The sequence below is a fragment of the Lissotriton vulgaris genome, chromosome 8 (assembly GCF_964263255.1).
Source record: "Lissotriton vulgaris chromosome 8, aLisVul1.2, whole genome shotgun sequence".
NCBI lineage: Eukaryota > Metazoa > Chordata > Amphibia > Caudata > Salamandridae > Lissotriton > Lissotriton vulgaris.
The window spans coordinates 1,142,724,946-1,142,750,752 of record NC_141696.1 but is presented as its reverse complement, the minus strand read 5'-3'; the positions used below and the strand labels follow the sequence as shown (position 1 = coordinate 1,142,750,752).

Here is a 25,807-nt window from a genome sequence, read left to right as displayed (position 1 = left end):
AAATGACTAAGAAGCACTTCTAAACCGTAAAATATGCTTTTAAACTACAATTCAGCACAACTGTTACAGTACAAATGCAAGAAATACGCAAAAGAAATATAGAAGAGAAGCATCATAACAGCTTTGATTTCAATAATCTAAGAGGCTTTGTGGACCCATTAACAAGTTTTGGGGTAAATGTATTTGAGACGGGAAAGCCAGCATTTAAATATTAATCTTTACTAGCCTACTATTCGATTAATGTTGTATTCGCCTAAAGACACTTACCAGTACAAAATTCTACCTGACAGACTGTACGTTCTTAGGCTAAATATTTGAAGGTGGCACATTGTGAGGGCACATTTTGGGAAGGGCATTCTCATCTTTTGCATCTTGGTAATGGTTGTATGACGAGTTAAGCTTCTTTTCAAGTTTCTCTACTGCCACTTGGAAACTTTATCACATCAACTGTGATTACACTAAACACAAGGGGCCTGATTCTCAAACTGCACTAAGTAGTACTTTTTGTAGTTTTATTACAAGATGCAATTCACAAACTACGTGCAGAGGTTTACAGCTCTGCACTCCCTATACTCATGAGTACGGAAACCTAGACCAGCCTTCGGACTCTCTGCTTGCATAGAACTCCACACACAAGGATAGGGAGGGCAAAGTTGTAAAACTCCGCACTGAGCATGCCGAAACTTAGTAAACACACTTCATGTGTAAATGTACCTTTTAGAATCCGACCCAAAGGGGTTGAAGGGACAGAACATTCTCAGGAATAAGCAGCTGTTTATAAAGTACCTTTCCCTCTTCCACTTCTACTCTGATTTACATACCTCTTTACTACCACTCTTAGTTTCTAGCATGATGCTAGAGTTAAGAAATTGGTCTGTTTGAGAATACTTGCAAATATCCTGGTCTCACTTTCTTCTTTCTTAGTCCTACATTAAAGATACCACAGCTCATTGAAGATTAAAGGTTTGATATGATGAAACTTACCATTACATTGTGTCACCACTTCAGTCTGGAACGGAAAGATTACCTTCGAACTGTGGCAAAATTCGCAGATAAAACCCTTGGCTTGGCACAGCTGTAAAGAAAAACAGACTTTGCTCAAATGTCTCCACAGACTAACTCTTGCCACTTCACAATTCGAAACACAGTATTTTAGGACTGTGGACTTCAATAAATCACCCTCTATGTACTGGCATGTGTAACAATTGATTACACAACTGAGACACGTTTGGCAAACAATTATTTATACCATTATTGGCCTATTAAGAGGTTCCCTGATACAGATACGTTTAGTTCACACCACTGGATAAAGGAGATGTGTTAACTCAGAGGGTGTTGAATTAATCCACCATAAACAAGGAGGAATTATGAGAAGAATCTGTAATTAAGTCAGGTCTCCTATGTAATTCCCCATTATCCCACTCAGTTTCTCTATGCGATTTCAGCAGCTTGAGAGATACACGTAAAACGAGGCGCGATTAGGAGTCCAATCTGAAATTACAGGCCTCAATGTTCACATGCATCTGCACCTATAACAAGAAACTGTGCAGGCGTTTGAAAATAGTACAATTAATTTCGCATTAGACCTCTTGGTTGCCAAAGGAAGCATGAAAATGTGCAACAGCATCCCGTCACAATGGCAAATAATGATCAACAAAACTCCCAGAGAACAACACACCGCTCCCTTCGATAGGTATATGGAATTTGCAGTACGAAGCCACTAGATATAAAACACAAAAATAAATGATGCATTTCCAACAGAGAAACAGCCTTTAAATGACACCTATTCCCACGCATGTACATACTAGGCATGAACCTTTACCACACAGGCAAGTATTTCAACATTCACCATACAGCTTTGCCACGCAAATAAGTATTTTTTTAAACAATAGAAAAAGACTGGATAGAGGTAATGGGAGGTAAGTAATTTTAGTGTTAAAGGGTGGGTAGGTTCATGTTGTAATGTCACGTGTTGTAATGGTTAACAAGTAGTATTACTTGTGTGACAATTGCATGCATGGTAATGTTATAACTTTCCCAGCCAGCGTGATAACCATCTTTCCTCAAAAGACGTGTATCACAGTTTAAAGAGCTTAAGATACCACATTCAGCATTTAATTTAAGGTAAAGCAAGTATCCGTGCATTTGGTGCACAGTATTCTGAAGCAGAGCTGCTGTACATAAGAGTAAACCACCACTGTTCCCATAGAGAAATCAGCCAAGGTGCCCATATGTTGTTTTTTTTTATTCTCAAATTAACACAGGCAATGTGTGAGTATGGGACCAGATTAGGAGGCTGTGCTCCCATCAGGAAAAAATGTGTAGAAAGTTACCTCCTAAAAACTCTTTAATTCACCAAAAAGAAATATCAACCAGTTCAAATATTCAGTTTGCAAAGAGATCTTATTACCTCACAGCTCTGAACATGCAGCACAGATGTTTTCACAAGATCTTTGAGCAAAGGAAGCAAAAGTCCTCGTTTCACTTGTACAAGGTCGTCCAGTGAGAACAGGTGCTGCTCTTCAGTCAAGTTACAGGACACTTGATCAAACTTCTCCAAAGTGCTGTAGAGTTTTAAAAATAGGATATTCATCATAAATAGTTTTGTATTACCCGCCAGTTATCAAAAAACAGATGCAAATTTAACATTAGATGGCTCTTAGACTGAGGTTTAACGAATTACATTTAATGATCACTCTAGTGAAAAAACATCCAGGTGTACGAAGGAGCCCTAACTAGGGCTCATCAGACAGGTACAGCTTAGTTCCATTGACAGTGTACACAGGACCCACATCTGTGCATACCCGCCCCACTGTCACTGCAACCAGCTATACTTGGTTGATGAGTCTTAAGTAGGGCAAAACTAGTCCTAAGTTGCTTTTGGTTCTGGTTCACGGAGGATCTGGCCTGGCAGTCCGGGCTGGACTGTTCCCACTGGATTAGGGTGAAGACTGATTTGCATGTGACTGGGTCCAAACTGAGGTGGTCTGGTGTGCAAAATAACAAGGGACTCGGATGTGAACAGAATAATTACTAGTGGTGAGATTAATTTAAGCAATCAATCACTTTAGTGTGTCACTCTAAGAGGGGTAGGTATGCCCAGAAGTGGGTCTCATGCACACTGTGCCACTGGAACCAAGCTATAACTGTCTGATGAGTCCCAACTAGATAGAAACCGGTCCTAGGTTGTTTGTTTGTGTTCTGGTTCAGGGAGGATCTGGCCTGGCAATTCAGGCTGGACTGTTCCACTGGAATAGGGTAATAACTGATATGCATATGGCTGGGTCGAAACTGAGGCGGCATGATGCTCAGATTAACGATGGACTGGGATACAGCTAGAGAAATTACCAGTGGCTGAGATGAATTCAAGCATTCGATTCATCACTTTCTGTATACTATACATTAGTGTCACCAGGAAGGAGACATCCAAATAACATCAGTCAATTGCATTGGCTCAAACTACTGTAAACCGTATATTGGAGTAAGACTTAAAAAGTATGTTAAATGATACACAGTAGGGGCTTCACAAGGGGATGGTCATGCCAGACAAATCAGTGAAAGCAGATCAAACAAGCAAGCAACCACTATTATTCTTATTGCTCAATGAAACACATCTAATTGGACCCCCCTTGTATTCACTTCCCCCAAAATCCTCAATGCCCTCAAAGTCACCATTCGCACCTTTCATCTGGTCAGCTTCACTGAAAACAAGACAGCTTCTCTGGCTACTGAAAAAAGCCACCAATGACTAAGACAACATCATAACTTTTGTTTTGTTGAAGTTTTATATTGGGCGACCTCAACCTAAAGGTATTGGAGCACTTTACATAAGAACCAGTGACATTACACAAGGACACAATCATTTTTTTGTAGGCGCGGGGAGATTAAGTGATTTGCCCAGAACCACAGGATGTTGAGTCAACAGAGAGACTAACACCTGGGTCCCTGCTCCAAAGTAGGCAGCTCTGGCCGTTTCGCCACATACTCTCCCTTATTAACCCATCACACACTTACCCCTCATTAGAAAGCTAAAACAGAAAATAGCTGCACAACTATCAATCTGGAATCAGATCAAGCTACATGATAAGCTGACTGAACATCCAGGCCATTGACAGAGCTCTGCTCAAAGACAACGGGGGGCACTGCCTACTGGTCCTCTTCAATTGTTTTGTAGCATTCAATGCATTCATCTATCAAGATCTCCTCCCACCTTTCCAACTGTTTGCAATTATTTAGTGTGAACAGTGGACATACAAATCAGAGCAAATACCAGCAACACTTGAAGTGCCAAAGAAACAAAATAGTCTACCCGGAGCTTCAACCTATATAAAGGACCTATTCAGAGTATGCCATGACACACAAGTTGACATACACGGCTCCACAAGCAATCACTTCCACCCAGTCGAAGACTGCCTAATCCAAACCCCAATCCTGCAGTCACTTACACTAAATGAAACTCCACAAAGGATCACGATGCTCACCACCATCAGTTTTAAAGAAAGGCTGAGCCAGGAGCGGCTCTCTGATAGGACGCTAGATATATTAACTGAACCGCAATTTGTCACAAAAACAATCACGGAGGGTCATCTTTGAAAGAACGGTCTCCTTCAGCCTCCACATCACCCAAGCAAAGTTTGAAAGCATCGTACCAGCTATTCCTTCCCTGCAGAACAAAACCCAACCATTCCTGTACTAGATCGAAGAATGAACACGTAAGCAATGTATCTGAGATGATGGACAGTACCCACAGAAAGGCATCCCAGATTCCGGCAAGGCCTCTTTGAACAGTATCATATTTTAGCACCCCACCCATCTTCCCCTCCCAAGTGTACTTTGACCACCTCAGGGGCAAAAGTACCACCAGATTAACACATACCCAGACAAAACGCCCTCCACAAACGTGCATCATCTTTAAGACAGGCAAATACAACACAACAACACAGTGCTAACTAGTGGGAAAGGGCCCCTTCTCTGTAAGACGATACTGCATCCAAAGACATACAATTTTAGGAAGAGAAATCCAGGTGCAAAAAAAAGGTAACATTGAAAAAAGGAGTTATCAAGCCATGCTGCTGTCTTAGGTCAGACTTGCTTCCTCTTTCCTCCAGACCAGAAAGGAGCTGAAAATGCATCAACATCTTTGAATAAATATTCTAGTTTCGCTGTCCCCGGATACCCCGGGTGGAGCTACGATGAGATCTCTGGCACCAGACCAACTATGTAAACTGTTGTGAATCATCACCTCCTGCCCATAAAACCTAAATAGTGTTCTTTTGTTATATAGTTAGGCTTGCACAGTACTAATCCATTCATGAATGGCATACACTCTAATTGAGTTCTTATACTTTGCGAGTAAGGAAATTATTCATTAACAAAATAAAGTGTTTCTTTTGGGAACAGGGTTTCTTTAGGTATTAACCTACCCTGTTGTCTATGAGTTATTTGGTCACCCTATTCTTGGATGAAGGCAGAGCAATGGATCTCTAAAACAAGTAAGGGGTTGAAGTTGGTATAAGATGGTTTATAAACTGGCACGGTAATGAGTCATTATATGTGGACCACTTGAGGAAGAGAGTGAGGTGCTCTTGGAATCTGTTGCCGGTGGGCCTCAGTGAACTGCTTTGGAGAAATATTTAACTCTAGAAATTGTAAATGTGGGTCTCATGACTGTGTGAAGACATACAAGATCAAATTAACAGCTGGGGTCTGATACCCACAGTCATCTCTCTAGGATAGAGAAGTATTTACATATCTGTAGCAGTCACGGAGAAAAATACATTTTAGAAACAAGAAAACTATAATACTGTTCAATTATCTATATGTTTATGTACTTTCAATCTGGACTGATCGTCTGCACATGATGGTATTTGCCAAGTTCTATTTAAGGTCGTAATGTTTTAAACATTTTAATGCGACACTGCCCCCTGACATCATGTTTTATTAAAGAAACCACCTTCTTCAAGGTTGTAAGGTTTTGTGAATAACCAAAAATGGCCAAATCTTCACCAATCATAGACCGTGTATAATGTGTAGAAAGATGCATTATTGGGGCTTTAAGTGGGCCGGGCCTCACTGGTGCTGAGCACTGGCAGTTTTATTTAAAGAGGGCCTCGATACGGGTCTCTATCGGGCTCGGTTTTGTGTCCTGGCACAGGAGGTCCGTTTTTTCCAGCACTGCAGTGACAGTAGGCACATCATTTTCGCGTGCTCACTTTGCTTACTTCTCACTAGTGGAGAAGTTACGGCATGACGTCATGCCATTTGAGCATTCTAGGGGAAGGGAAATCCTTTAACCCCTTCTGTGCTGCGCAAATTTTGCCCCGGTGCTGAACGTTCCATTGGGCCTATGGAACCATGACGGAACGGTTCCATCATAAGCACAGGCCACCTTACGCTCATGACGGAACCGTTCCGTCATGAGCATGGAAGGGGTTAAAGAGTCATTTTCTTTCTGAATTTCCCTTCTCTTTTTGAAACTCAGGAGCGGCAACACTGTGTGGTTCCTAAGTGGAAGCTTTTTCAATATTATATACAAGCCATAGTTGATGCTTATTTATCTTATGCAACTAACAACCATTGACAAAGAATAGTCCTGACTTATTGTAGGTATGACTTATGAAACAGTAAAATACAAGTCAAGCAGCACACTATGCTAAACGCAGATTTTCAGCTTACGTGTTTTATGCCACACCCTTAATTACATTGGCCACGCCCCTTTATGAGACGACACCCCCCAGTTTTTTTCATTCCACTTAAAGCCCTGTGCATTATACACCAATTATAGTATTTAAAAAAAGCCCAACTAACTATTCTGTTAACTCCACCTCCACCCACCTCTGTGTAGAAGATTAATCAAATTTAAAAAAATGAATATTTTAGGAGACAAGTTATTTTTTTTTAAAGCAACCATGCAGGCTATTACCTTTCAGCGAATCTACAAGACTTAAGCATTTTCTTTAAGTGAATAAGTTGTTTCTGTTGCTCCTAAAATAGGAAAAATTAGGAAATTAATAAAATACACAATTATTACTTTTTTTAAATGTACAAAATAGGACAATTGCAAACACATTCATTTTAATACACTTTATTGTATAACTGCAAAATGTTAAAGGGCATGCCTGCAAAAACATTAGGGAGAAAACGTGCAGTAGTATACAAAACTGCATCCCCTCACAATTGTAACCTTTTTTATGTTTTTAGGCACATGAAAAGATACCCCATCTCAGCATGCACTTAAAGTTACATGTATTTTTTCAATTAGATACAAATTCTTGGTTAAGCGTGCTCGCTGAAGCTCGCTCCAATACACCGTTTTTTTATCTTTTTACAACATCACAGATAGGAAGACCTTAGTCAGCCGTTCCTATGCTGGTTACCACTTCCTGTACAATGATTTTGGAGAGTTATTCCAGAATTCTGGCTTTTCTATAACATATGCATCCTTTGTCTTTTTAAAATCTTTGAAAGCCTAATAAAAACTGAAAAAATTGAAAGAAAAGAGAAGTCTACATAAGGTTTAAAAGTTTTAGGCCTACAATGAAAATCCTGGAGGTGGTAGTTTGGTAAAAACTGCACTTACTCTAGTAGGAAAGGACTTGAGTAGCAGGTACTGTACTACTGAAAAGCACTAACTTTCTTCAAACCGTGTACTCAGATATCAAAGTAGACCACTAGCAGATAAACGATTGAAGGACATGGGCCTCCATGTAGAAATTCTGAGACGCCACCAGTATCTGTGCAAATTTCGTTATCTTCAACTTGACCAATCAATGGAAAACTGGCTCAAATGGGATTAAATTGGAAGATTGTTTGACTTTGTAGAATGGTAATGCCCTGAAAAAACAAATGCTGTAATTACCTGTCACACTGCACACAGTGTGAATGCATTTAATGAAGGGATTTTAATTTAGCTTCACAAAGGCTTTTGTGAGTTGAGTAAAGATCTTCAGAAGGGGATGCAGGTAAAGAAAGGACTACACAGTCTTGTTCTCTTGACAAATAAAAATTCAAAATAGTGGGTGGGAGACACACTGAGGTGGGCAAAGTACCACTGGTAAATTTCAAGCACTGAATTTCTTCTAAATATGTTTAGGTTATCTACCCTATAGCTTATCTTCAACATATAGTGATAACGGAATCCCTGAAATCTTCAGCAATAGAGTGAAGCCCTGCATCTTGATGCACCACTAATACCTAAACTAAGGACTTAAGGACAGTGACCACGAAAGGAATGGCATGTCAAACTCCAGATATGGCCATTTGTTCCGAATCATCATGCAACAAAAAGTATTTAAGAGCAAGAAAAACAGCTTTAAAACATACGCTGGAAATCTTCTAGTGTTTATATATATCATATTAGGTTGGAATGAATGTTAATGTTGTGCACACTTTGTTTTGGAGATCTACATCCTACAAGTGCCACTTTGAGACAACCTGATGGATGTGTGTCCATCTCTTGTTCACAAGTCAAACTAGTGTTATTCTTACTAGTGCGGACTAACATTCATAAAACCTCCCAAGAAGGCGGAGGACTACTTATACAAGTCAGGCATCGATTAAAGAGTATCGTGGGTATAAATATGAATGAAGGTGGTGACAATGGTAAAGCGGACTTAAATTATAAACTCTCAACTATCAGATCCATGGACTGCCTGCTGGTCGTGTCTCAATGAAACGCGAAGGCCTAGTAGCTGGCACTTAGAGCACTGTATGGTTGGTGGTCTCATTTGAATAGATTATTAAATCTTAACAGGCGTACCTACATAGCCCCACATTCTGCATCAGCTGTTATCTTTCTAGTCTGAGTTGGAGTAAGACACAGTGTAGCCATTTTACCACTTTAACCGCACTTTTGAGAGTTAGCCTGTGATCAATATGGTTGTACAATCTAGAATAACTAACGTGCATAGAAGGGTCACTGCTTTTTAGTTGGAATTATCTTGTTTGTGGAAGTACCAAGAATGTAGCATGCTTTGCCATAATTTTTAGATTATATCTTGGCTGATATTAAGCACTACACCAATTTGGTGGTGATAGTCTAAATTATAAATACATTTTAGGATTTAAAATTTCAGCTGTTTGTGTTTTTTTCTATTAATGCCAGCAGCGGAATGGCGTAATATCTCTTGTAGCACAACAGCAAATCAAGATTTCACAGAATTGAAAGATAGCATCTAGAAATGATAAAGATCAAAGACATAAAAATGCCTTGATAATTTCTCATAGCCCTGCTTCCAGTTCCGCACTAAAAAACCTGACCTGAGCTACAAGTGTAAGAAAGAAACAGTGGGAAAAGTTAGAAGACGAGAAACTGGTTCTATGATACATCTAGAAATGGTTCTGACAAAGGATTAGGTAAACTTTAATGTGTTAGCATTGACCAGTAGGCCCCATAAGTTAACTGCACCCCTCGTCTATAAAGGGACAGGATACCTACCCTTACTCTTTCCAGTTCCTTTACTTTTGTATAAAGGTTTGGGTTGATGGACAGCACATCGAATGCAGGGCTCAGCCATATGCTTTCTATGAGCTGCTTGGCAAAGTTGGAGACACAGTACTTGCTGAAATCCCACTTCATTAATATCCGAGCTGGAATTGAGGACTCAGCATAGCTATGGCAACAGTCGCAGAAATATTTCCCAAGATAGTCACAGTACCGGAGCCTCCTGTTGTATTCTGCATAAAAATAAAATGTCCAACAATTAAAGGCTATCAGCTCGTTCACAGTGAACTCTTCTGCAAGATTCAAGTTCCAGGATTCGTACACACATACTAATATATAATTTAAAACTGCAGCGGTTAGAAGACAGCACCACATTAACACATGTTCATTAGGGGCAGGGCCACTGGAATTATGCAGCAGGGGAGGTCCAAACTATGTGGCTGGGTTGATTAAATTATGTGGCACAATGCAGCACATTTGTGACCGTATTAGTACATTTTTACACATATTAACACTATCTATGGGCAAAGGTTTTTCTCAATTGGCACCAGTTCGACACCCAAACCAAGCAATAAGCAACACAAAGGTGACCAGTCAACCTTTAAGAGCCTTCCTCTGCCCAGCAACATGTGTTGCTATGCTTTTAGTAGCTTTTGATCCTTTTGAGCAAGGTACATTTGATTTTGCTAAATCTGCAGAGTATGCAGCAGGTGAAGGATTATGTCGCAAATCCAAAATTATCCAGAATTGCATTCTATCAGAGGCCCCGATTATAGGGTTAAAAAATGTATTTGAAATAAAAAGCAAGTTAAAAAATTGCTTTCAAGCTGGTGAACCAGAATCCAACGATAATCTCTTCATATTTCCAAATGGAAAGGAGCAATTTTCAAGGTGTGACAAAAATCAGATATTCAAAATCAAGCTTATTGGTCACAGGAGAGTCGCTGAAATAACTTATAAAACATATGTTTTACTTACGCTCTAGTTTACAAACTATTTTATGAATTAAGTTAAAATGAAAAACTGGCCAGAGTACTTAATTAATTGTGCTTTCGTAATGCAGCAATGGCATATCGCTAACACACACACACACACCTTTTCCGCAAGCGGCCCCAATTAAGAAAAAGATATGAAACTAAATGAATGTCAAAAGATCTTTTCTAAACTAAGTATGAAGTTTATCTTGACACAATGAACGGAAAAGGTAATGGAAAGAAGCATTACAAAAATAATTCAGGGGATGTAGTTTTCTGTACATCCACCTTTAAACAAGGGAAACACCTTTTCGCAAATAACTTTTTTCATGCGGAAAAAATGAGCAAGAAAATCATGAGTACACTGTTTTAATTCATAAATATAGAATAATTGTTTGCTCAAATGTACGTCATCGCTCCCCCACTGTCAGCAATGTAATTCCCCGAACAGAGGCTTAGCAGCATAATTAATTGCTCACTTTATGTGAGGTTTAATGACTAGGAAAGGCCAAATCGTGGGAAAGGCATTTTTTATAACTTGCTACCCACTAAGAGTAAGTGTCCTAAAATTGCAGTTTTGATCAAAATAAACTAAACCAAAACATTTGCCCTCCGCATAACTTTACAAAGTAAGCAACCAAATCCTTCCTTAAATTAACATTATGCTCTGCTTCACTGCTATGAGAATGGTAAATCATCACTTGATTTCCTATCAATGTAATTAATGTAACCTGAAATCTGCTTGGTGTTTGTCTTTGCACGGACTAGGGCCAGATCGGCTTATGAAAAGATTTAAATGGTATACTCCGGCAAGAACACTGCGTTCATGCTCGGCCAGGAACATGGTGGTCTCCCCTCCCCCCCATTTAAAAAGAGCACATGGGGGGGGGGGGGGGGGGGGTGGTAGTATTTACAGGACAACGGCAATGCTTTGGAATGATTTGCCACTTTCGTTAAAAACAACTACTTCCCTTTTCCCATTGGGGAAGTCACTAAAAACGTGGCTTTTTACACAGGACAGAAAGTTCTCGCTCCCATCTACCATAATATCTGCTGTCCTTTGATCAGAATAAGACAGTGCTGCCAAGACGCTTTTGGGCATGAGCCGCGCTTGATCAGTTAAATTTACATTGCATTAATATTATAGCTTTAATAAGTTCTTCCTCTACACTTTTGAACATACAAATACGTTCTGTGGTTATGGTGCATGGGTCAAACAACTTAAAAATAGTGCTCTTTGAATCAGCCTCCCCCTTGCTAGAAACAAGTCTTCCAAAGAGGCATTACAGGGGCGGGGTAGTCCTCATGGTACCCACCTACTGTAGCTCAAAGCACTTTTAGGGTTAATGGGACTTATGCCTAGAAAAATGTACTAAAACACCTTCCTTGTTATTAGGTTTTTATCAGAGCTATCACTGCAGGAGTAGTTTTGCAGCTTGAATATTCTGGATTCACATGCTGTGCATTATTCCGCCATTCAGTGGTTGGGTCCAGAAACTTTTGTTAGTCTTAATCCTTTTTTCTTTTGTTGGGCATTTTCTGTGGCCATTTGGTGCTATGCCCAACCTCTGTGACATCAGACGTGCGCTCCAGATGCCTCTCTGCATGGTCGCCAGCTTAGGATGATTTTTTTTTCCATTGGTGATCTGTCTTTGTAAGGTTCTTGATGATTTAAGGCATCACAGAATATAACCCTCCTTGAAACCTCTAATTTTATGAGGAGGCAAAGGGTCGCATGCGAACACAGAAAATGATTCAAGCTGCAAAACTACTATTGGTAAATGACCATTTCGTTTTGCACTATGAATCCTTTTCTGGACCATTAATTTTGTAGCCTGGAGGTGGTGTTAAAATAAGGTTGAGTTTGTGAATAGATGTTTCAGCACTCTGTCCCACTCTCGGCTCTTTGTTTAACTGGATGTCCACACAATAATGCTTTGTGAAGGTATGAACCGATGACCAGGTGGCAGCAATGCATACGTGGCGTATATGCACGTTTGCTAGGAATGTTAAGGAGGCTCTTTTCTTCCTAGGGAATGAGCTCTAGTTCCTGCCACCAGATGTGCTTCTAGTGGCAGTGTTGTACTGTATGGACCATCCATTTTGAGATGGTGCCCTGAATTACTAGTATCATCTGCTTGAATTAGGGAAGGAAACGAAGAACTGGTTTCCCTTTCTGATCTCTTTAGTTCTTGCCACGTAGTACATCACAGTCCTGCGTATATGTTCATGGTGTGTAGGGTTCTTTTCCTCCTATGCCATATGCACTAGGTCCGAGAACCATTTTTGTCTTGCCCACAGAGAAGCAATGAGGATCACTGTCATGAGCGATTGTTTGCACTTGCTTATTACCAGGGGCATGAGGGGAATTGGTGGAAAGGCACATGCAAGTCTCACTTACCAGGATTTCATCAAGGTTTCTCCTTGGAGTAGTAGTGTGTGTGCCTGGATACGAAGTCTTGTTATTTTTACATTTTCTGGTGCTGCGAAGAGGTAAATCTCTGGTGTACACCAGTGAGCACCTGTCTATAGAAGCTTATCTGAATAGATGGTCTGCCTCTTCACTTTGTACTCCTGGTAGGTGTATTGTTATTAGGATTCTTCTTCTTTGGATAGCCTATGTCCATACTTTCTGAAATAGTATGGACAGCATGTATGATTTTGTTCATCCTCGTTTGTTCAGATAGAACATTGTGGCTGTGTTGTCGGTTTGTATTTGTACGGTTTTCTTCTTCACTTGTGTCTGAAAAGCCTTTAGGGTTATATAGTCTTTAGTTCTAGATCATTTATGTGTTGGATCACTTCTTGAGCTATCCACAGTCCTCAGATTTTTTGCTCTCCCAAGTGTGCTCCCCAGCCCATATGGGATACATCCGTAGTGATGGTCAGTTTATAAATAAAAAAATGTAAACGTTTTATATAGAGCCAACATGACCTGTGAGGGTAACGGAGCGCTTTACATGATTAGGGGGACATAAGAGATTAGTAGTAGTAGTATTCTGATTCTGGGTTTGAGGATGATTTTTCTAGGTGATTGTGAAACCCAGCTTGCAGAGGGTGACCATGCCAATTCCGATTTTCTTCTCGCATCAGCGGAAGAAGTTCACTTTTACCAGCCAGTCATCCAGTACGTGTATACGTGGGTTCCTCTTCTTCTTAGGTAGACTGCCACAGTGGTGAGGTATTTTGTGAAAACCTTTCGTGGTGACTTGATTCCGGAAGGGAGCACTTTGAATTAGTAGTGGTTTTGGTGGACAACTAACTACAGGCATTTCTTCTGCTTGCAGTTGACGGGGATATGTAGGTAGATGTCTTAACTATATAGTTACCATGTAGTCCTTTTCCTGCAGTCATGGGAAAACCTCTTGATTTTTTGTGCTTTTATGAACTAGTTTAAGAATGGAGGTTCAGAATTTGTCTGTGTTTGGGACGAGTAAGTATGTGGAGTAGTCCCCTTGGTTTATTTCGGTTGAGGGCACACTCTATTGCCCTTTTCCCAAGATGTCCTGCACCTTGTGTTCTAGGCAGCGTCTCTCTTCTTTCGAGTGCACCTTCTTTCTTGGTTTGGCTCCTGGGGGGTGGGTTGTCTTGAGGAGTTCTATGCAATATCTGTGTTGGATGATGTTGAGGATCCACTTGTCAGATGGGACTGCCCTCCAGTCCTGGAGGAAGGTTTTTATTCTACCCTCTCCCCACCCCCAAAGGTTGTGCTGACCTGCGGAGTCACTTGCCTGATGAGTTGGCTCTTCTGGGAAGCAGTAATATTCTTGCTCCACGACAAAAGGGCAGTCGTGCTGTCTGTAGCTGCCACTGTTGTGCCGCAGGAGGTTTCGGTTTCGATTGTGGTGGTAGGAAGTCTGAGATGCTGTGTGCTGGAAGCTTCCTCTTCCGTCTGGCCTTCTCATGGGGAAGCCCCCTATGTGGTGTAATTGTAACATGCCCAGGCAGTTGTTGTCCTTTAACTGCTGGAGGTTTTCATCCACTGGAGTGCCAAATAGGTGCTTACCAGTGAAGGGGGAGTTAATGATGTTTGCCTGCACCTTGCTTTTGAACCCCAACACCCGTAGCCAGACGTGTCTTCTCAGTTTTGTGTCCATGACCATCTGTTAATAGGCAGGGTCTGTGGCATCGAGGGCGGATATCGGGCATGTGTTGGCGATGGTTTTGCCTTCTTCCACTAGGGCTGCTTCCCACTTTTGGACCTTCTTGATGATTTTGCCCATTTCTTCCCAATGCTGATGGCATACCGGTTTAGGAAGTCGTTGGAGTTTGCGATCATCCACTGTGTGGCCACTCCTCTGTTTTTCGTCTTGCCATCTCCACCCTCTTGCTCTGGAGGACTTGTGGAAGTGGAGATGCTGGCTTGTTTCCTTGCTGTGGCCACTATTATGAAGACTGTCATGGCATTGCCTCCAATGTATTGTGGGTCTCTGGAGGAGGGTTTGTTCTTTTTCCTCTACTCTTTGTGCTGGGTAGCACGGGGAGGTAGGGGTTCCTGCTCTGCAAAGGCACAAGGGTTTCAAGGAGGAAGCAGGTCTGTGTCTTCTCCTCCTCAAATTGTGCTCAATATTTGTCTGATGCCCTTTTCACCACCGAGTTGTACATGGTGATGTTGTCTGGAAGAGATTGTCTTGAAGGACAGGAGCAGATTCCTTCTTAAGGAGAGTCGGTTTAAATATCTTGCCATTCGTCGACACTCTTGACATAGAGTCTCTGATCACCGTTGAGCTCTTCATTCGTCAAGAACATTTCTTGTTCTTCTTGTATCTCTGGTGTTGTCGGCAGGTCTAGCTCTAACCGTGCCTAACAAAAAAAAAAAAATTAATGTGTCCTCATGTAACGCAACTGGTGCAATGTAAAGCGCTCCGATACCCGATTCGAGTCTTGTTCGCGTTATATAAAACTATAAAAAAACTAAACAAAAAAAATCTCCTCTGGTCCATCCCCCGCTCTATTCGGTCAGAAGGTTGGCGGGAATCCAAATTCCAGAAGGGAAGCCATCAAGTCAGTTTTATTGTGCAGGATCGCTGCCATTTTTGTATTGAGACACCTTTTCTTTCTGTCTACCTCAAGCACCTTTTCGTCCGCATAGATCGTGGTTGCCATTCTTTTCTACGGAGCCAGGACCTTGAGGTCTATTGGTTCCTTCAGCCTCCCTAACTCATCTTTTAACATCAAGCATTGGTAGGGACCCATGGGGTTCTTTGTGTTTTGAATTTCTTTCGGCGGATGGAAATTTTGTCACTGAGGAAGTCTTTCAGGATTCTTAGTTTGCTGACTTTTGGTTGAAATCCCCCTCCCCCTGCTTTCTCGATCACAGATCTTTTATGGGGGGTCTTCCTCATGTTTTTTCAAAGGGCCAGGTACCATCTCAACGACCTCTCACTCGAGATCCAACTCTTTGGCTTGCGCTGCCTCGGTGCCTCCACTGTCCTCTTCCTCGCTGGACAGCGAGAGGTGTTGAAGGATGAACTCTTTCTTCTACACCAGCATGATGGCGTTATGATCCCTGGGTAAGGGGAGGTTACAGACCCGATGGTTGTCCTTTTGGGCAAACTGGTCCTTTTTTCTTTCCCTGATGTCACATGTGGTAGAGCTCGCTCGGCCCACACAAATTAGTCACATTTCTGGCTTTTCTCTTCAGCATCTGTGCAGCTTTGGCTGATGCTTCCAGATGCAACAGTGGAAAAAAGAATCTGAAGATGGTGGCCATGGCAGAGGCTTCCAGGGTGCACGTCTGATGTCACAAGAGGATGGGGATGGATAGAGCACCAAATGGCCACAGACAACATCCAGCTCAAAATAAAGAAAAGAGGACCAACTAAGTTTTTTGGACCCAATCACCAGATGGCTGAATAATGCAGTGTGTGATACCAGAAAAAGATTTATGCTGCAAAAATGTGATTATCAATGATTTTTACTCAAAGAGAACACTGCGCAGTAAGAGCCTGTTTACCACCTTCATGATTTTGTTTTTAAATGCAAATGTTACCAGACCGCAGGCAGTGCAGAAGAAAATTCACAATGTATTATACTGGTTATCGCACCATCAGGAAGCCATTTAACACAAGTAGGATGGACACTTACAGACACAGAAAAAAAGATTTAATTTTCTGCAAGAAAATACTTACTTGGTTCTACCTCGGTACCACAACCAGCACAATGAAAATACTGTGCTGCTACCACATCATCTCTCCTGCATAAAGGAAACAAAAATGAACTATATAATATCCAGCAATCATTTATTTAACTTAATTGCAAGTTCACCAGAAGAGAGGCAATCCCATTTCTGTACTGAATCTGAAGTCTGATACGTGTATATCCTGGTGAGATCTATCAACTACAAGAATGATCTTCAAATCTTTCAATGCAATGCCCCTAATCCCGGCCCCCTCCCGTATATATAAAAAAATGTCATTGCCCACCCTGAATCAGAAACATACTCACAATAATTCTTTAAAATCTGCAGCTCTGAACAAAGTTACCAATTTAAACATTGGAACTACATTCAGTTATCCGTTTAAAAAATGCAATCAAATACTTGATGCCAAAATATTATTGGCAGCATGTTCTCCCTAAAAATATAAACATATCCACAACATAGTATTTCATTAGAAAGGGCAGGGAGACGGGGCTTTGAGAGTTATTTGGAGTCTCCCCTGCTAACTTTGACAACTAGTACATGATGGACAATAGAGGTAACTGATGGCCCACTACATAGTGGCTCTGTGCCTAAACTATAGATACAAAGATGTGATGGTTGGCAAAGGTGATCTTGCAAAAGCATATGGAGTATGCCAACATGTCTCTAGCACTTTTTCCAAATGCTCATGTGAATGTGGGTGTACTTGTACTTGTAAAGCGCACTGCGCCTTCATGGAGTATCCTGGCACTGAAGACCGCTGATTTTAGGACATAGCAACAGATTTAAATACACAACTAAATTTAGGGAGTGGGTTATACATTTTCATCTGGATACTGGTAACTCCAGAGTAAAGTTCCAATGATTTCCAAGACATAAGCACGTTGCAAAATATTGAATGGGTTTGTCATATTGATTTTAACTGCGATTTTCTACCAGAACTATAAGATATTTAATTGCTGAATTATTTTTAAACATGACCAGTTTTGAAAATGTGTTTAGTATAGAAAGGATTTGCTAAACATGCAATATCAGATTAAAAAAGCTCTCCTTTGCTAGTGCACAAATAATTCTGTACTGGTACAATCAGTCAGACAAAATGCACAAAGGGCAGAATAAATAACATCCTACTGCTGACCTCGGGCCTGAAATGAGATAACCCTGCATTCGCTCAATGTATTCACAATTATAAAAAAATAAAAGATTTAAAAATAAAGAAAAAAAGCACCAGCAAATTGATTTTTGAAAACCCTTTTTCATCAAATACTTTAGATTTTTATATACTGACATTGCTTGTTTATATTGATAAAACACAAAAAGATGTGCACAGAAAAAGTTTTTAAACAGAAGTAAACACGTTGTGAGCGAGTCCTGGAATACTTACTTCCGAGATGGTTGAATATTAAATATAATTTGAAATCTTGGTGGGGCCCATTCACAAGAACCTCGACACTTGGACTTCAATTTTATCTCTTTGACCAGGCTTACACTGGACTCAAATTCCATCGTCCGTTCACTTTTACATGCAACCTAAAACAGTAAAAACACTGGTTGTCTACTATTTTTGGCAGAAAACATTAACGGTTGTTTTTTAGTTTACTTCAGAAACATCCTTTGCAAAAAGATACCATGTAAACCTTGCAGCACTTAGGTCTCAACAATCATCATTGGATAATAACTTTGGGATGAAGTTTAACCGTATATATGTTTGCCTCCGAGGTCTTTGTTTTTTAAAGACAGAAAGTGCCCACAATGTTGTGGTGAATTAAATAAAAGGAAACTACCATCATTTCAACAGGAAACTAATGAACAACATAGCTCAAGCATACCAAAAATAAATACTGAAGATCATAAAGGGCTTTAATGAGTAGCTATACTCTAGAGATACCTTGTTGGCATTTAAAAATGCTGGAACAACTTTAGAAACACGAAATGTGACCTAGTATTACAAATATCCTTGCAATTAAATCTGGTCTCACAGGCAAGATTAAATTGTAATTTGCTTATTTTACATTCTGGAATGGAAACCACCAAATTTAGGCTCAGCTGGGTGTAATAGCTTAATTTGCATTGACTAGCTGTTAGCAAACCCTACTTAGCTAAGGAACGTGCACCAGTTAATAGGTTCCTGAGACCAGCGATTATATTACAAGAAGTATTTAAGATTAGAAGAGCAGCTACAAAAAAACTATAGACAAACATTTGCAAAATTAACAATGCTAATTTGCTACAACCCCACCAGTCCTTTAAAATAGTTTATGGATTTTGTATCTTGCTCAGTTGGGCCTACCCATTTGTTCGTTTTAGAATATTTTAATATTGGACTAGATAACTGCATTAAAACAGATGATGGATTATGTAGATGTCGATCAGCACCATTGCCTTTGCGTAGGGTCTCTTTCAAAAAAGATATTTATCTCCAGAAATCTTAATTATATGGACATTTACTATTCTAGTGATTTGACTTAAGTGCCATATTCAATATTGCATAATAAATACTTTTAGCATTCCCCAGGCTAGGAAATCTTTCTCGTTGTTTTAGCAAAATCTGGGCTCAATAAATGAAGTAATTATATAAAAAACAAGCATTTGCAATGCAATGGTCTCGGCATCATTAAAGGTAGAGCTATTGGCATTGCTCATGACATTTCTTTTTTTTTCTTTAAATCAAAAATAAATGGCCATTGTCATTAACATTGCCAATACACAGCACTCTGCACTCAACAGCACACAATGCTCTACTCACTGCTCTGCACACTCACTCTGCACACTCACTCTGCACTCACTGCTCTGCACACTCACTCTGCACACTCACTCTGCACACTCGCCACTCTGCACACTCGCCACTCTGCACACTCGCCACTCTGCACACTCACTCTGCACACTCACTCTGCACACTCGCCACTCTGCACACTCGCCACTCTGCACACTCGCCACTCTGCACACTCGCCACTCTGCACACTCGCCACTCTGCACACTCGCCACTCTGCACACTCGCCACTCTGCACACTCGCCACTCTGCACACTCGCCACTCTGCACTCACCACTCTGCACTCACCACTCTGCACTCACCACTCTGCACTCACCACTCTGCACTCACCACTCTGCACTCACCACTCTGCACTCACCACTCTGCACTCACCACTCTGCACTCACCACTCTGCACTCACCACTCTGCACTCACCACTCTGCACTCACCACTCTGCACTCACCACTCTGCACTCACCACTCTGCACTCACCATCTGTCTGCTCCATCACTGTAATAGAAGTAAAATATGATGCGAGCTCTTCGCCAACTGCTGGTCTGCGGCCAATATGGTCCCCTTCAAAGTCTTGAAGCGCCTGCACATGCGGAGGTGCCTGACAAGCTGCGGATCCAAGTTCAGTGGATGGCAATGCCAGGGTGCCATGCCAAGCTGCCATGTCGTGCAAGCAGATGGGCAGGATAAAGCTGTTTAGTGTAATTAATATTGTTGAAATTAGAGGCACGTGGGAGCAGTTATTTACAGCCATCGCCCAGGCTGGGTGCCAGTGTTCTGCATGCAGTGGGAAGTCCTTTCTGTGTTTATTCGAAATGCAGAAACAGAAGATCAAAGCAACTTTGGGTGAGATAGAAACTAATGGGCAAAGGAGGACTTGAGAACCCTAACACCATATATTTGTTGTGTTTCTTGCTGGCTGGTCTTCTGCATTCCAGTGCTTCAGCTGGCTGTTGTCCTTCCTTACCTGCAGTGGGAGCATGTGTTCTCATTGATCGACAGCTGAGGCATGGTGTCTGTCTGAGTCTCCAAAAGCCCTTGAAAGATTTGTTAATGCATGCCTTCTTGACTGGAGAGGCATAACTATCCCAGTATCGTGCACATGTCTCAAGGGGTACAATGGACGACACAATTACGTCTTCTAAACCAAGAGATAGCACCAGATTCGTTACCAAGCTCGCCGCCCCGGAAGTCAGGCACGGTCGCCTGTGACGGGGGCGGGGCCACGTTCACACCGGAAGAGGAGGCAGGCGGAGTCGTAGCGTCTCGCGGCCCGGGGCTCCTGTGAGCGGTGTAGAGCCCCGGGGCCGCGCCAGCAGGAGGTTGGGCGCCGCGTGCTGAGGTAAGGTAAGTTCTGGAGCGCGATTGCTGCACTTGTGTGTGTGTATGCTCGTGTGTGTGTGTATGTATGTATGTGCGCGACGGTGACGGCGGGGGAGGGGGGTCTGGAGCGCGATTGGTGCACTTGTGTGTGTGTATGGTCGCGTGTGTGTGTATGTATGTATGTGCGTGACGGCGGGGGAGGGGGGGCCTCGGTGCACTTGTGTGTGTGCGCGCGCGTGAGTATGAGTCAGGGGTGGTGTCTCTGTATGTATGTATGTGCGTGCGTGGGCGCGTGTGTGTGTGTGTATGCGCATGCGTGTGTTGTGCTTGCGCTTCCCAGGAGACAGCGCCTGGCCACAGCGCGCGTTCCAGCTACAAATCGCCTGGAAGGATGCGCGTGACCTGGACTGTCTCCTGGGACTGCCACTCGCTGACATAAGATCTCGGCGGAGACGCGCTTACGCGCGTCTTTTAGCCGAGACCTAAAAAGGCATACATTATGCGATTTATTCATAAAATTATTTTGAAGCCCTAGAGTTAATTATTTTTGAGAGATTAGTTCTTCAATATCAACCTTTAAAAAGGACAGGTCAGGAACTGTGTAGCTGTTTAATGATGAACCGAAGAGGGAATGCAGCAAGCTAGAGACTAAATGGAGAGAAATTGCGGAACCTAAAGATGCTGTTAGCATAATGTACAGATGCCCTAGAATTACTCGTACTCTGTGGGAGGGTTTTCATTGTCTAAGGTTATTTTCTCCATACACTCGTCTACCCGCCTACCAAAGAAAGCCTTCAGTATGCATATTTTGCACAATTGTACTCCATGACTCTTCCTCATTTGAGCACTCTTGATAATATTACTAATTATGTTTTGTTCTTACTTGTCAACACACCCTCTTGTGCAAAGTTCTTGGGGCAAGTACTATTGTAGCCGTCATATTCTAGCCCACTGTACATGGAGATAGCTTGTCAATAATATATTTAAATTAGTTAACAGCATGCGTTAAGAGGTGGGGACCTTTATTTGGTCAGCCACCTACAGTTTTATCACTTTCCATGTATAGAAAGGCCTGTCATTGCCCCTTGATGGAATGAAAGGATTAGGTTACCTACCCTGTAAACATCATTTCTTGGCACGTAGAGCTGTAGATTCACATGCTTTGCATACTCCTGCCATCCAGTGTTGGGTCTGGATGTTTGCAAGTTGTTTTTCTTCAAAGAAGTCTTTTTCAGTCATGAGGTAGGTGACTCTTCTTTTTGGTGATACTGTGCATGAGCATGAGAAGGAGAGAATGGAGTAAATAAGTGAATACATGCGTGTATAATGTAAGTAATCAGAACTGCAATAACCATAGGAGTCCGGGAAGGAGGGTGGGGCACATGTGAATTTACATCTCTACAAGCCAAGAACAGACGCTTACAGGGTAAGTAACATAAGCCTTTCAAGGTATGTGTGCTGCAGATACACATGTGTTGCATAGACTGTATAGTAGTACTCTCCCAAAGTGGTGGCTAACCAGTTGGTGTGGCAGCTGTTTGAAAAAGGGTTTTTAGCACAGCCTGTCCTACACATTAGCTTGTTGTCGTTTTAACACACCCACACAATATTGTTTCATAAATGTGTGTGGTGTGGGCCATGTAGCTGCTAGCGGAAAAGGTATGAAGTGACATGAAGCTGCTGATGTGGAACTACTGACAGTTCCAGTAGTGTGGTGAACCATGGATGACGAGCCTATGTGGGAGACACTAGAATTAGCATGAGATGTCTGCCTGATATCTTCCGAAACAGAAATGGAAGGAAAGGGAGAGGCAGAAAAGCGTAAGCAATTATCCCGGACCGGTTCAACTATAAAGCATTGGCTTTGGATAGAGGATGTGGGAACCTGGAGGCGAAGTCTTAAGTTCTCTGCTGTCGCAAAGAAATCTATTTGTGAAAACCCCCAGTTTTGGAAGTATGGAAAGAGAATTTGGGTGTGGAGTTCCCACTCAGACTTGTTGTTGCCGTATCCTGCGGAGTTTCAGAAAAGCCGTTGTCTGTTCCTTTGAAGGTGTTCTACTATGAGTTTAATTTTTGTGATGAATCACTCAACGCCAAATGGACTAAGAGAGGCATGACAGTTAAAGGGACTGTATGCCCCCATCCCACCCCCCGGTTTTTGTACATAGTACATTGTTGTCAAATTGCCCATCCGGACACAGCAAGGTGTTTATTTTTGTAAAAAGTTTTTTTACGTTGCACCACTATTTTAATTTTGTCAAGTGATTCGTCCACTTGAGGTCCAAAGAGGTGTTCTTTGTCGAAAGGCGCGTTAAGGATAGTGTGTTGAACGTCTGGTTTGAAACCAGAGATTCTTAGCCATGCATGTCTTCTGCGGAGATTACTGGTGTGGACTCCTCTGGCTGTAGTAGCCACAGCATCTAACCTGCATATAATAAAGGAATTAGAAATACGTTTCCCGTCCTGTACTAGTTCCTGTCCTATTTTCTTGTGTTCTTCTGGGAGATATTGTAATAAATCTTCCATTTCATTGAGTGGGCCCTATCGTACTAAGCCAACAGACCGTGTGTATTGGCTATACGCCAACGGTTGGCTGACTGAGCAGCTACCCTTTTGCCCGAGGCATCTATTAATTTTGATTCTTTCTCTGGAGCTGGTACATTCCCCAAGGTTTGTGAATTTGCTCTTATATAAGCATTAATGACAACTAAAAAATCTAAAGGAAGCTGACCCTTAATAATAACTGGGTCAGATGGTGGGGGTTTATATTTTGTTCACCCTTGGTGTAATGATACATGCCCTCACTGGATCTTTAAAAATATCTACTGCATGGCCTTACCATACCTTTCAACATAAGACATTTCTGTGATGTTCCATGTCTGTTACATAAAGTTTCAAAGAGGAAATCTTCTAGAGATTCCTTGTGTAAAGTCACTTCAAGGTAAGTGGCTGCCCTGGTATTTAACTCCAGATATGAAGCATTATTATCTGGAGGGGAAGGTTTAGCAGGGTACAGATCTGGATCAGTCTCTGTAGGTGGATCGATATTATAAACATCCGATGGATCTGGCGGTGGCTGTTCGTAAGTGTCATCCCCAATATCAGGATCTGTACCCAGAGAGCCTGGTGGTGTGATGTGTAGAGGGTCTGAAGCTGGTATAATAATATGTACTGGTGAAGAAATTTGAGGAATGTGGTGAAGAGGGCTAGTAGCCAGGTCTTTTTTAAGAGGGATTTTATATCTAGTGTCTATTTTCCTTTTGGAGGACGGTATCACTCGCTACGCTGCAATATGTCCAGTGTCAGATTTATATAGACTTTCTTCTGTTTTGGATCCAGCTTTTGTTTCATAGTTTCCAGAATTGACTCCGGAGGCTTAAGAGGAGCATCTTTCTTGTTTGGTGCTGAAATTTTCAGCACCGAGCTGGATTTGTCCTTTTTCATCTTTCGGAACCAAAGGGGTATCATCGCTGCTCGAACCAGAGCCGGAAGGCTTGACTTGCTGTTCCGGTGCCGAGCCAAAGGGTGGGGCATTGTAATCAATGCCTGATGGCAGTGGTGGTCCAGAATACTTTGGTTTGGTGGGAGTGGGTTTTGTGGCAAGGGGGCTTTGGTACTCACGAATTCCTGTCCAGCTGGAACGTCGAGGGACTCTAGTTCGATATCCAACTCGGAATCAGAGTCCTGGATGTAGAAAGCCTATTCCTCTTCCGCTGCTTCCATTTCTTCTTGCTAGATATCTTCTCCGAAGATATCAGGGGTATCCTCTATACTATGCCGCTGCATTTCTCTCTGTGGAGCCCGACGGCCCCACAGAGTCTTTTTGGATCTGAACAACCGGCAAACGTCACAGTCTTCTTCTTTATATTTTGGGGAAGAGGTGGAGGTTACAAACCTTATGGTCGGTGCACGGGTATTTGAAATGGCACAGAGGACAAAATGTAATCAGCGTCCGTTCCATCAGAAGAAGACTCAATGATGGATTTTCAAGTGGAAGTTATATAAAGGAAACGGGCTAGGCCCGAAGGTAGTGGTTGGAGTGTCCTGATTCGATAACTTAAGTTTTCAGAATTTCGATAAGCAGTTGATAGAAGAAGCGATTGAAACAATACAGATGAGGGTAGAGTGAATTGCGCACCAAAGAGATCCCAATTAACGGTTTCGAATCGGAGCATCGCAATACACGTCCAAACCTGATGGCGGAAATAAAACAATCTAATAATGAAGTCGATGCCCATGAGCAGTATCACTGAAAGGAGGAGTCACCTGAAAAAGACCTCTTCGAAGAAAAACAACTTGCAAACATCCGAACCCAACATTAAATTGCTTGATTCAAGCTAGCCTGGATGGTCAGAGGATGCTTGTTTCTGGTCCAGGGAGGACCTGGCTTGGCAGTTGGGGCTTGACTGTTCCCATGAGGAGCAAGGTCAAGACTGATTTGCATATGGCTGGGTTCAACGGGGTGGCGTGGTGAGCTGAAAAACAATGGATTAAACCCAGCTCTGTAACTGGGGAGAATGCTTGCATTGTTCAACATTCCGTCCATCAACTGTAATTTTTGCTTCTGTCAACATCTACCACAAAATCTTTTTTCAAATTTACAAGAGACTTTTTACCCACCCACCCAACCACACCTTGGCAGAAGTATTCAAAGCATGAGTCTAGCATAACTGAGGCTGCAAAACTACAAAAACTAGGACAATTTTTTAGATTATATTAGGAGGACCAACTCAGTAGTACAGAAGCATTTGCTTTGGTTTATTGAAAATAGTCTAAACTGACAAGAAAATATTTGGAGTAAAACAAACGTAGTTAATTATGTCTTGTTCAGCCATCAACCAAATGTAGGTATTCAGTGTAGTCACTTCAGAGGTTTATCATTCCTAGTGTTTATATACAAGTTCTTTTTGGAAACTCTTATTAGGTAATTCAGCGCTGAGCTAATATGTGGTTAACTGCAACGGTTCATGCCCAAACGCAATTTTGTCTACAGAGGTCACATATTAAGAACCAAATCAAATACAGAAGGTGACAAAATTGAAGCAAGCCTACTAGATCAACAATCAGTTGCATTTTGTTTCTTCAACCGCTCTAAGTGAAGGCAGACTTACTCATTCTATTATGGGAAGCTTACACCTTATGCATCCACTTTGTACACAGATCAGC

General features: G+C 41.8%; 1 protein-coding gene across 4 annotated transcripts in view; it reads right to left on the bottom strand.

Annotated features, from left to right (window-relative positions):
- The window catches only part of RUBCNL (rubicon like autophagy enhancer), an 86,466-nt gene that overhangs the window by 2,642 nt on the left and 58,017 nt on the right, over window positions 1-25,807 (bottom strand). For all 4 annotated transcript variants that reach the window (XM_086934999.1, XM_086934998.1, XM_086935000.1 and 1 more), the window contains exons 9-14: window positions 17,943-18,088; window positions 16,548-16,612; window positions 9,437-9,675; window positions 6,923-6,984; window positions 2,411-2,564; window positions 985-1,075 (exon numbers count right to left, since the gene is read on the bottom strand). In XM_086934999.1, coding sequence (XP_086791125.1) covers window positions 985-1,075; window positions 2,411-2,564; window positions 6,923-6,984; window positions 9,437-9,675; window positions 16,548-16,612; window positions 17,943-18,088 — 757 coding nt within the window. The remainder of the gene's footprint in view (window positions 1-984; window positions 1,076-2,410; window positions 2,565-6,922; window positions 6,985-9,436; window positions 9,676-16,547; window positions 16,613-17,942; window positions 18,089-25,807) is intronic.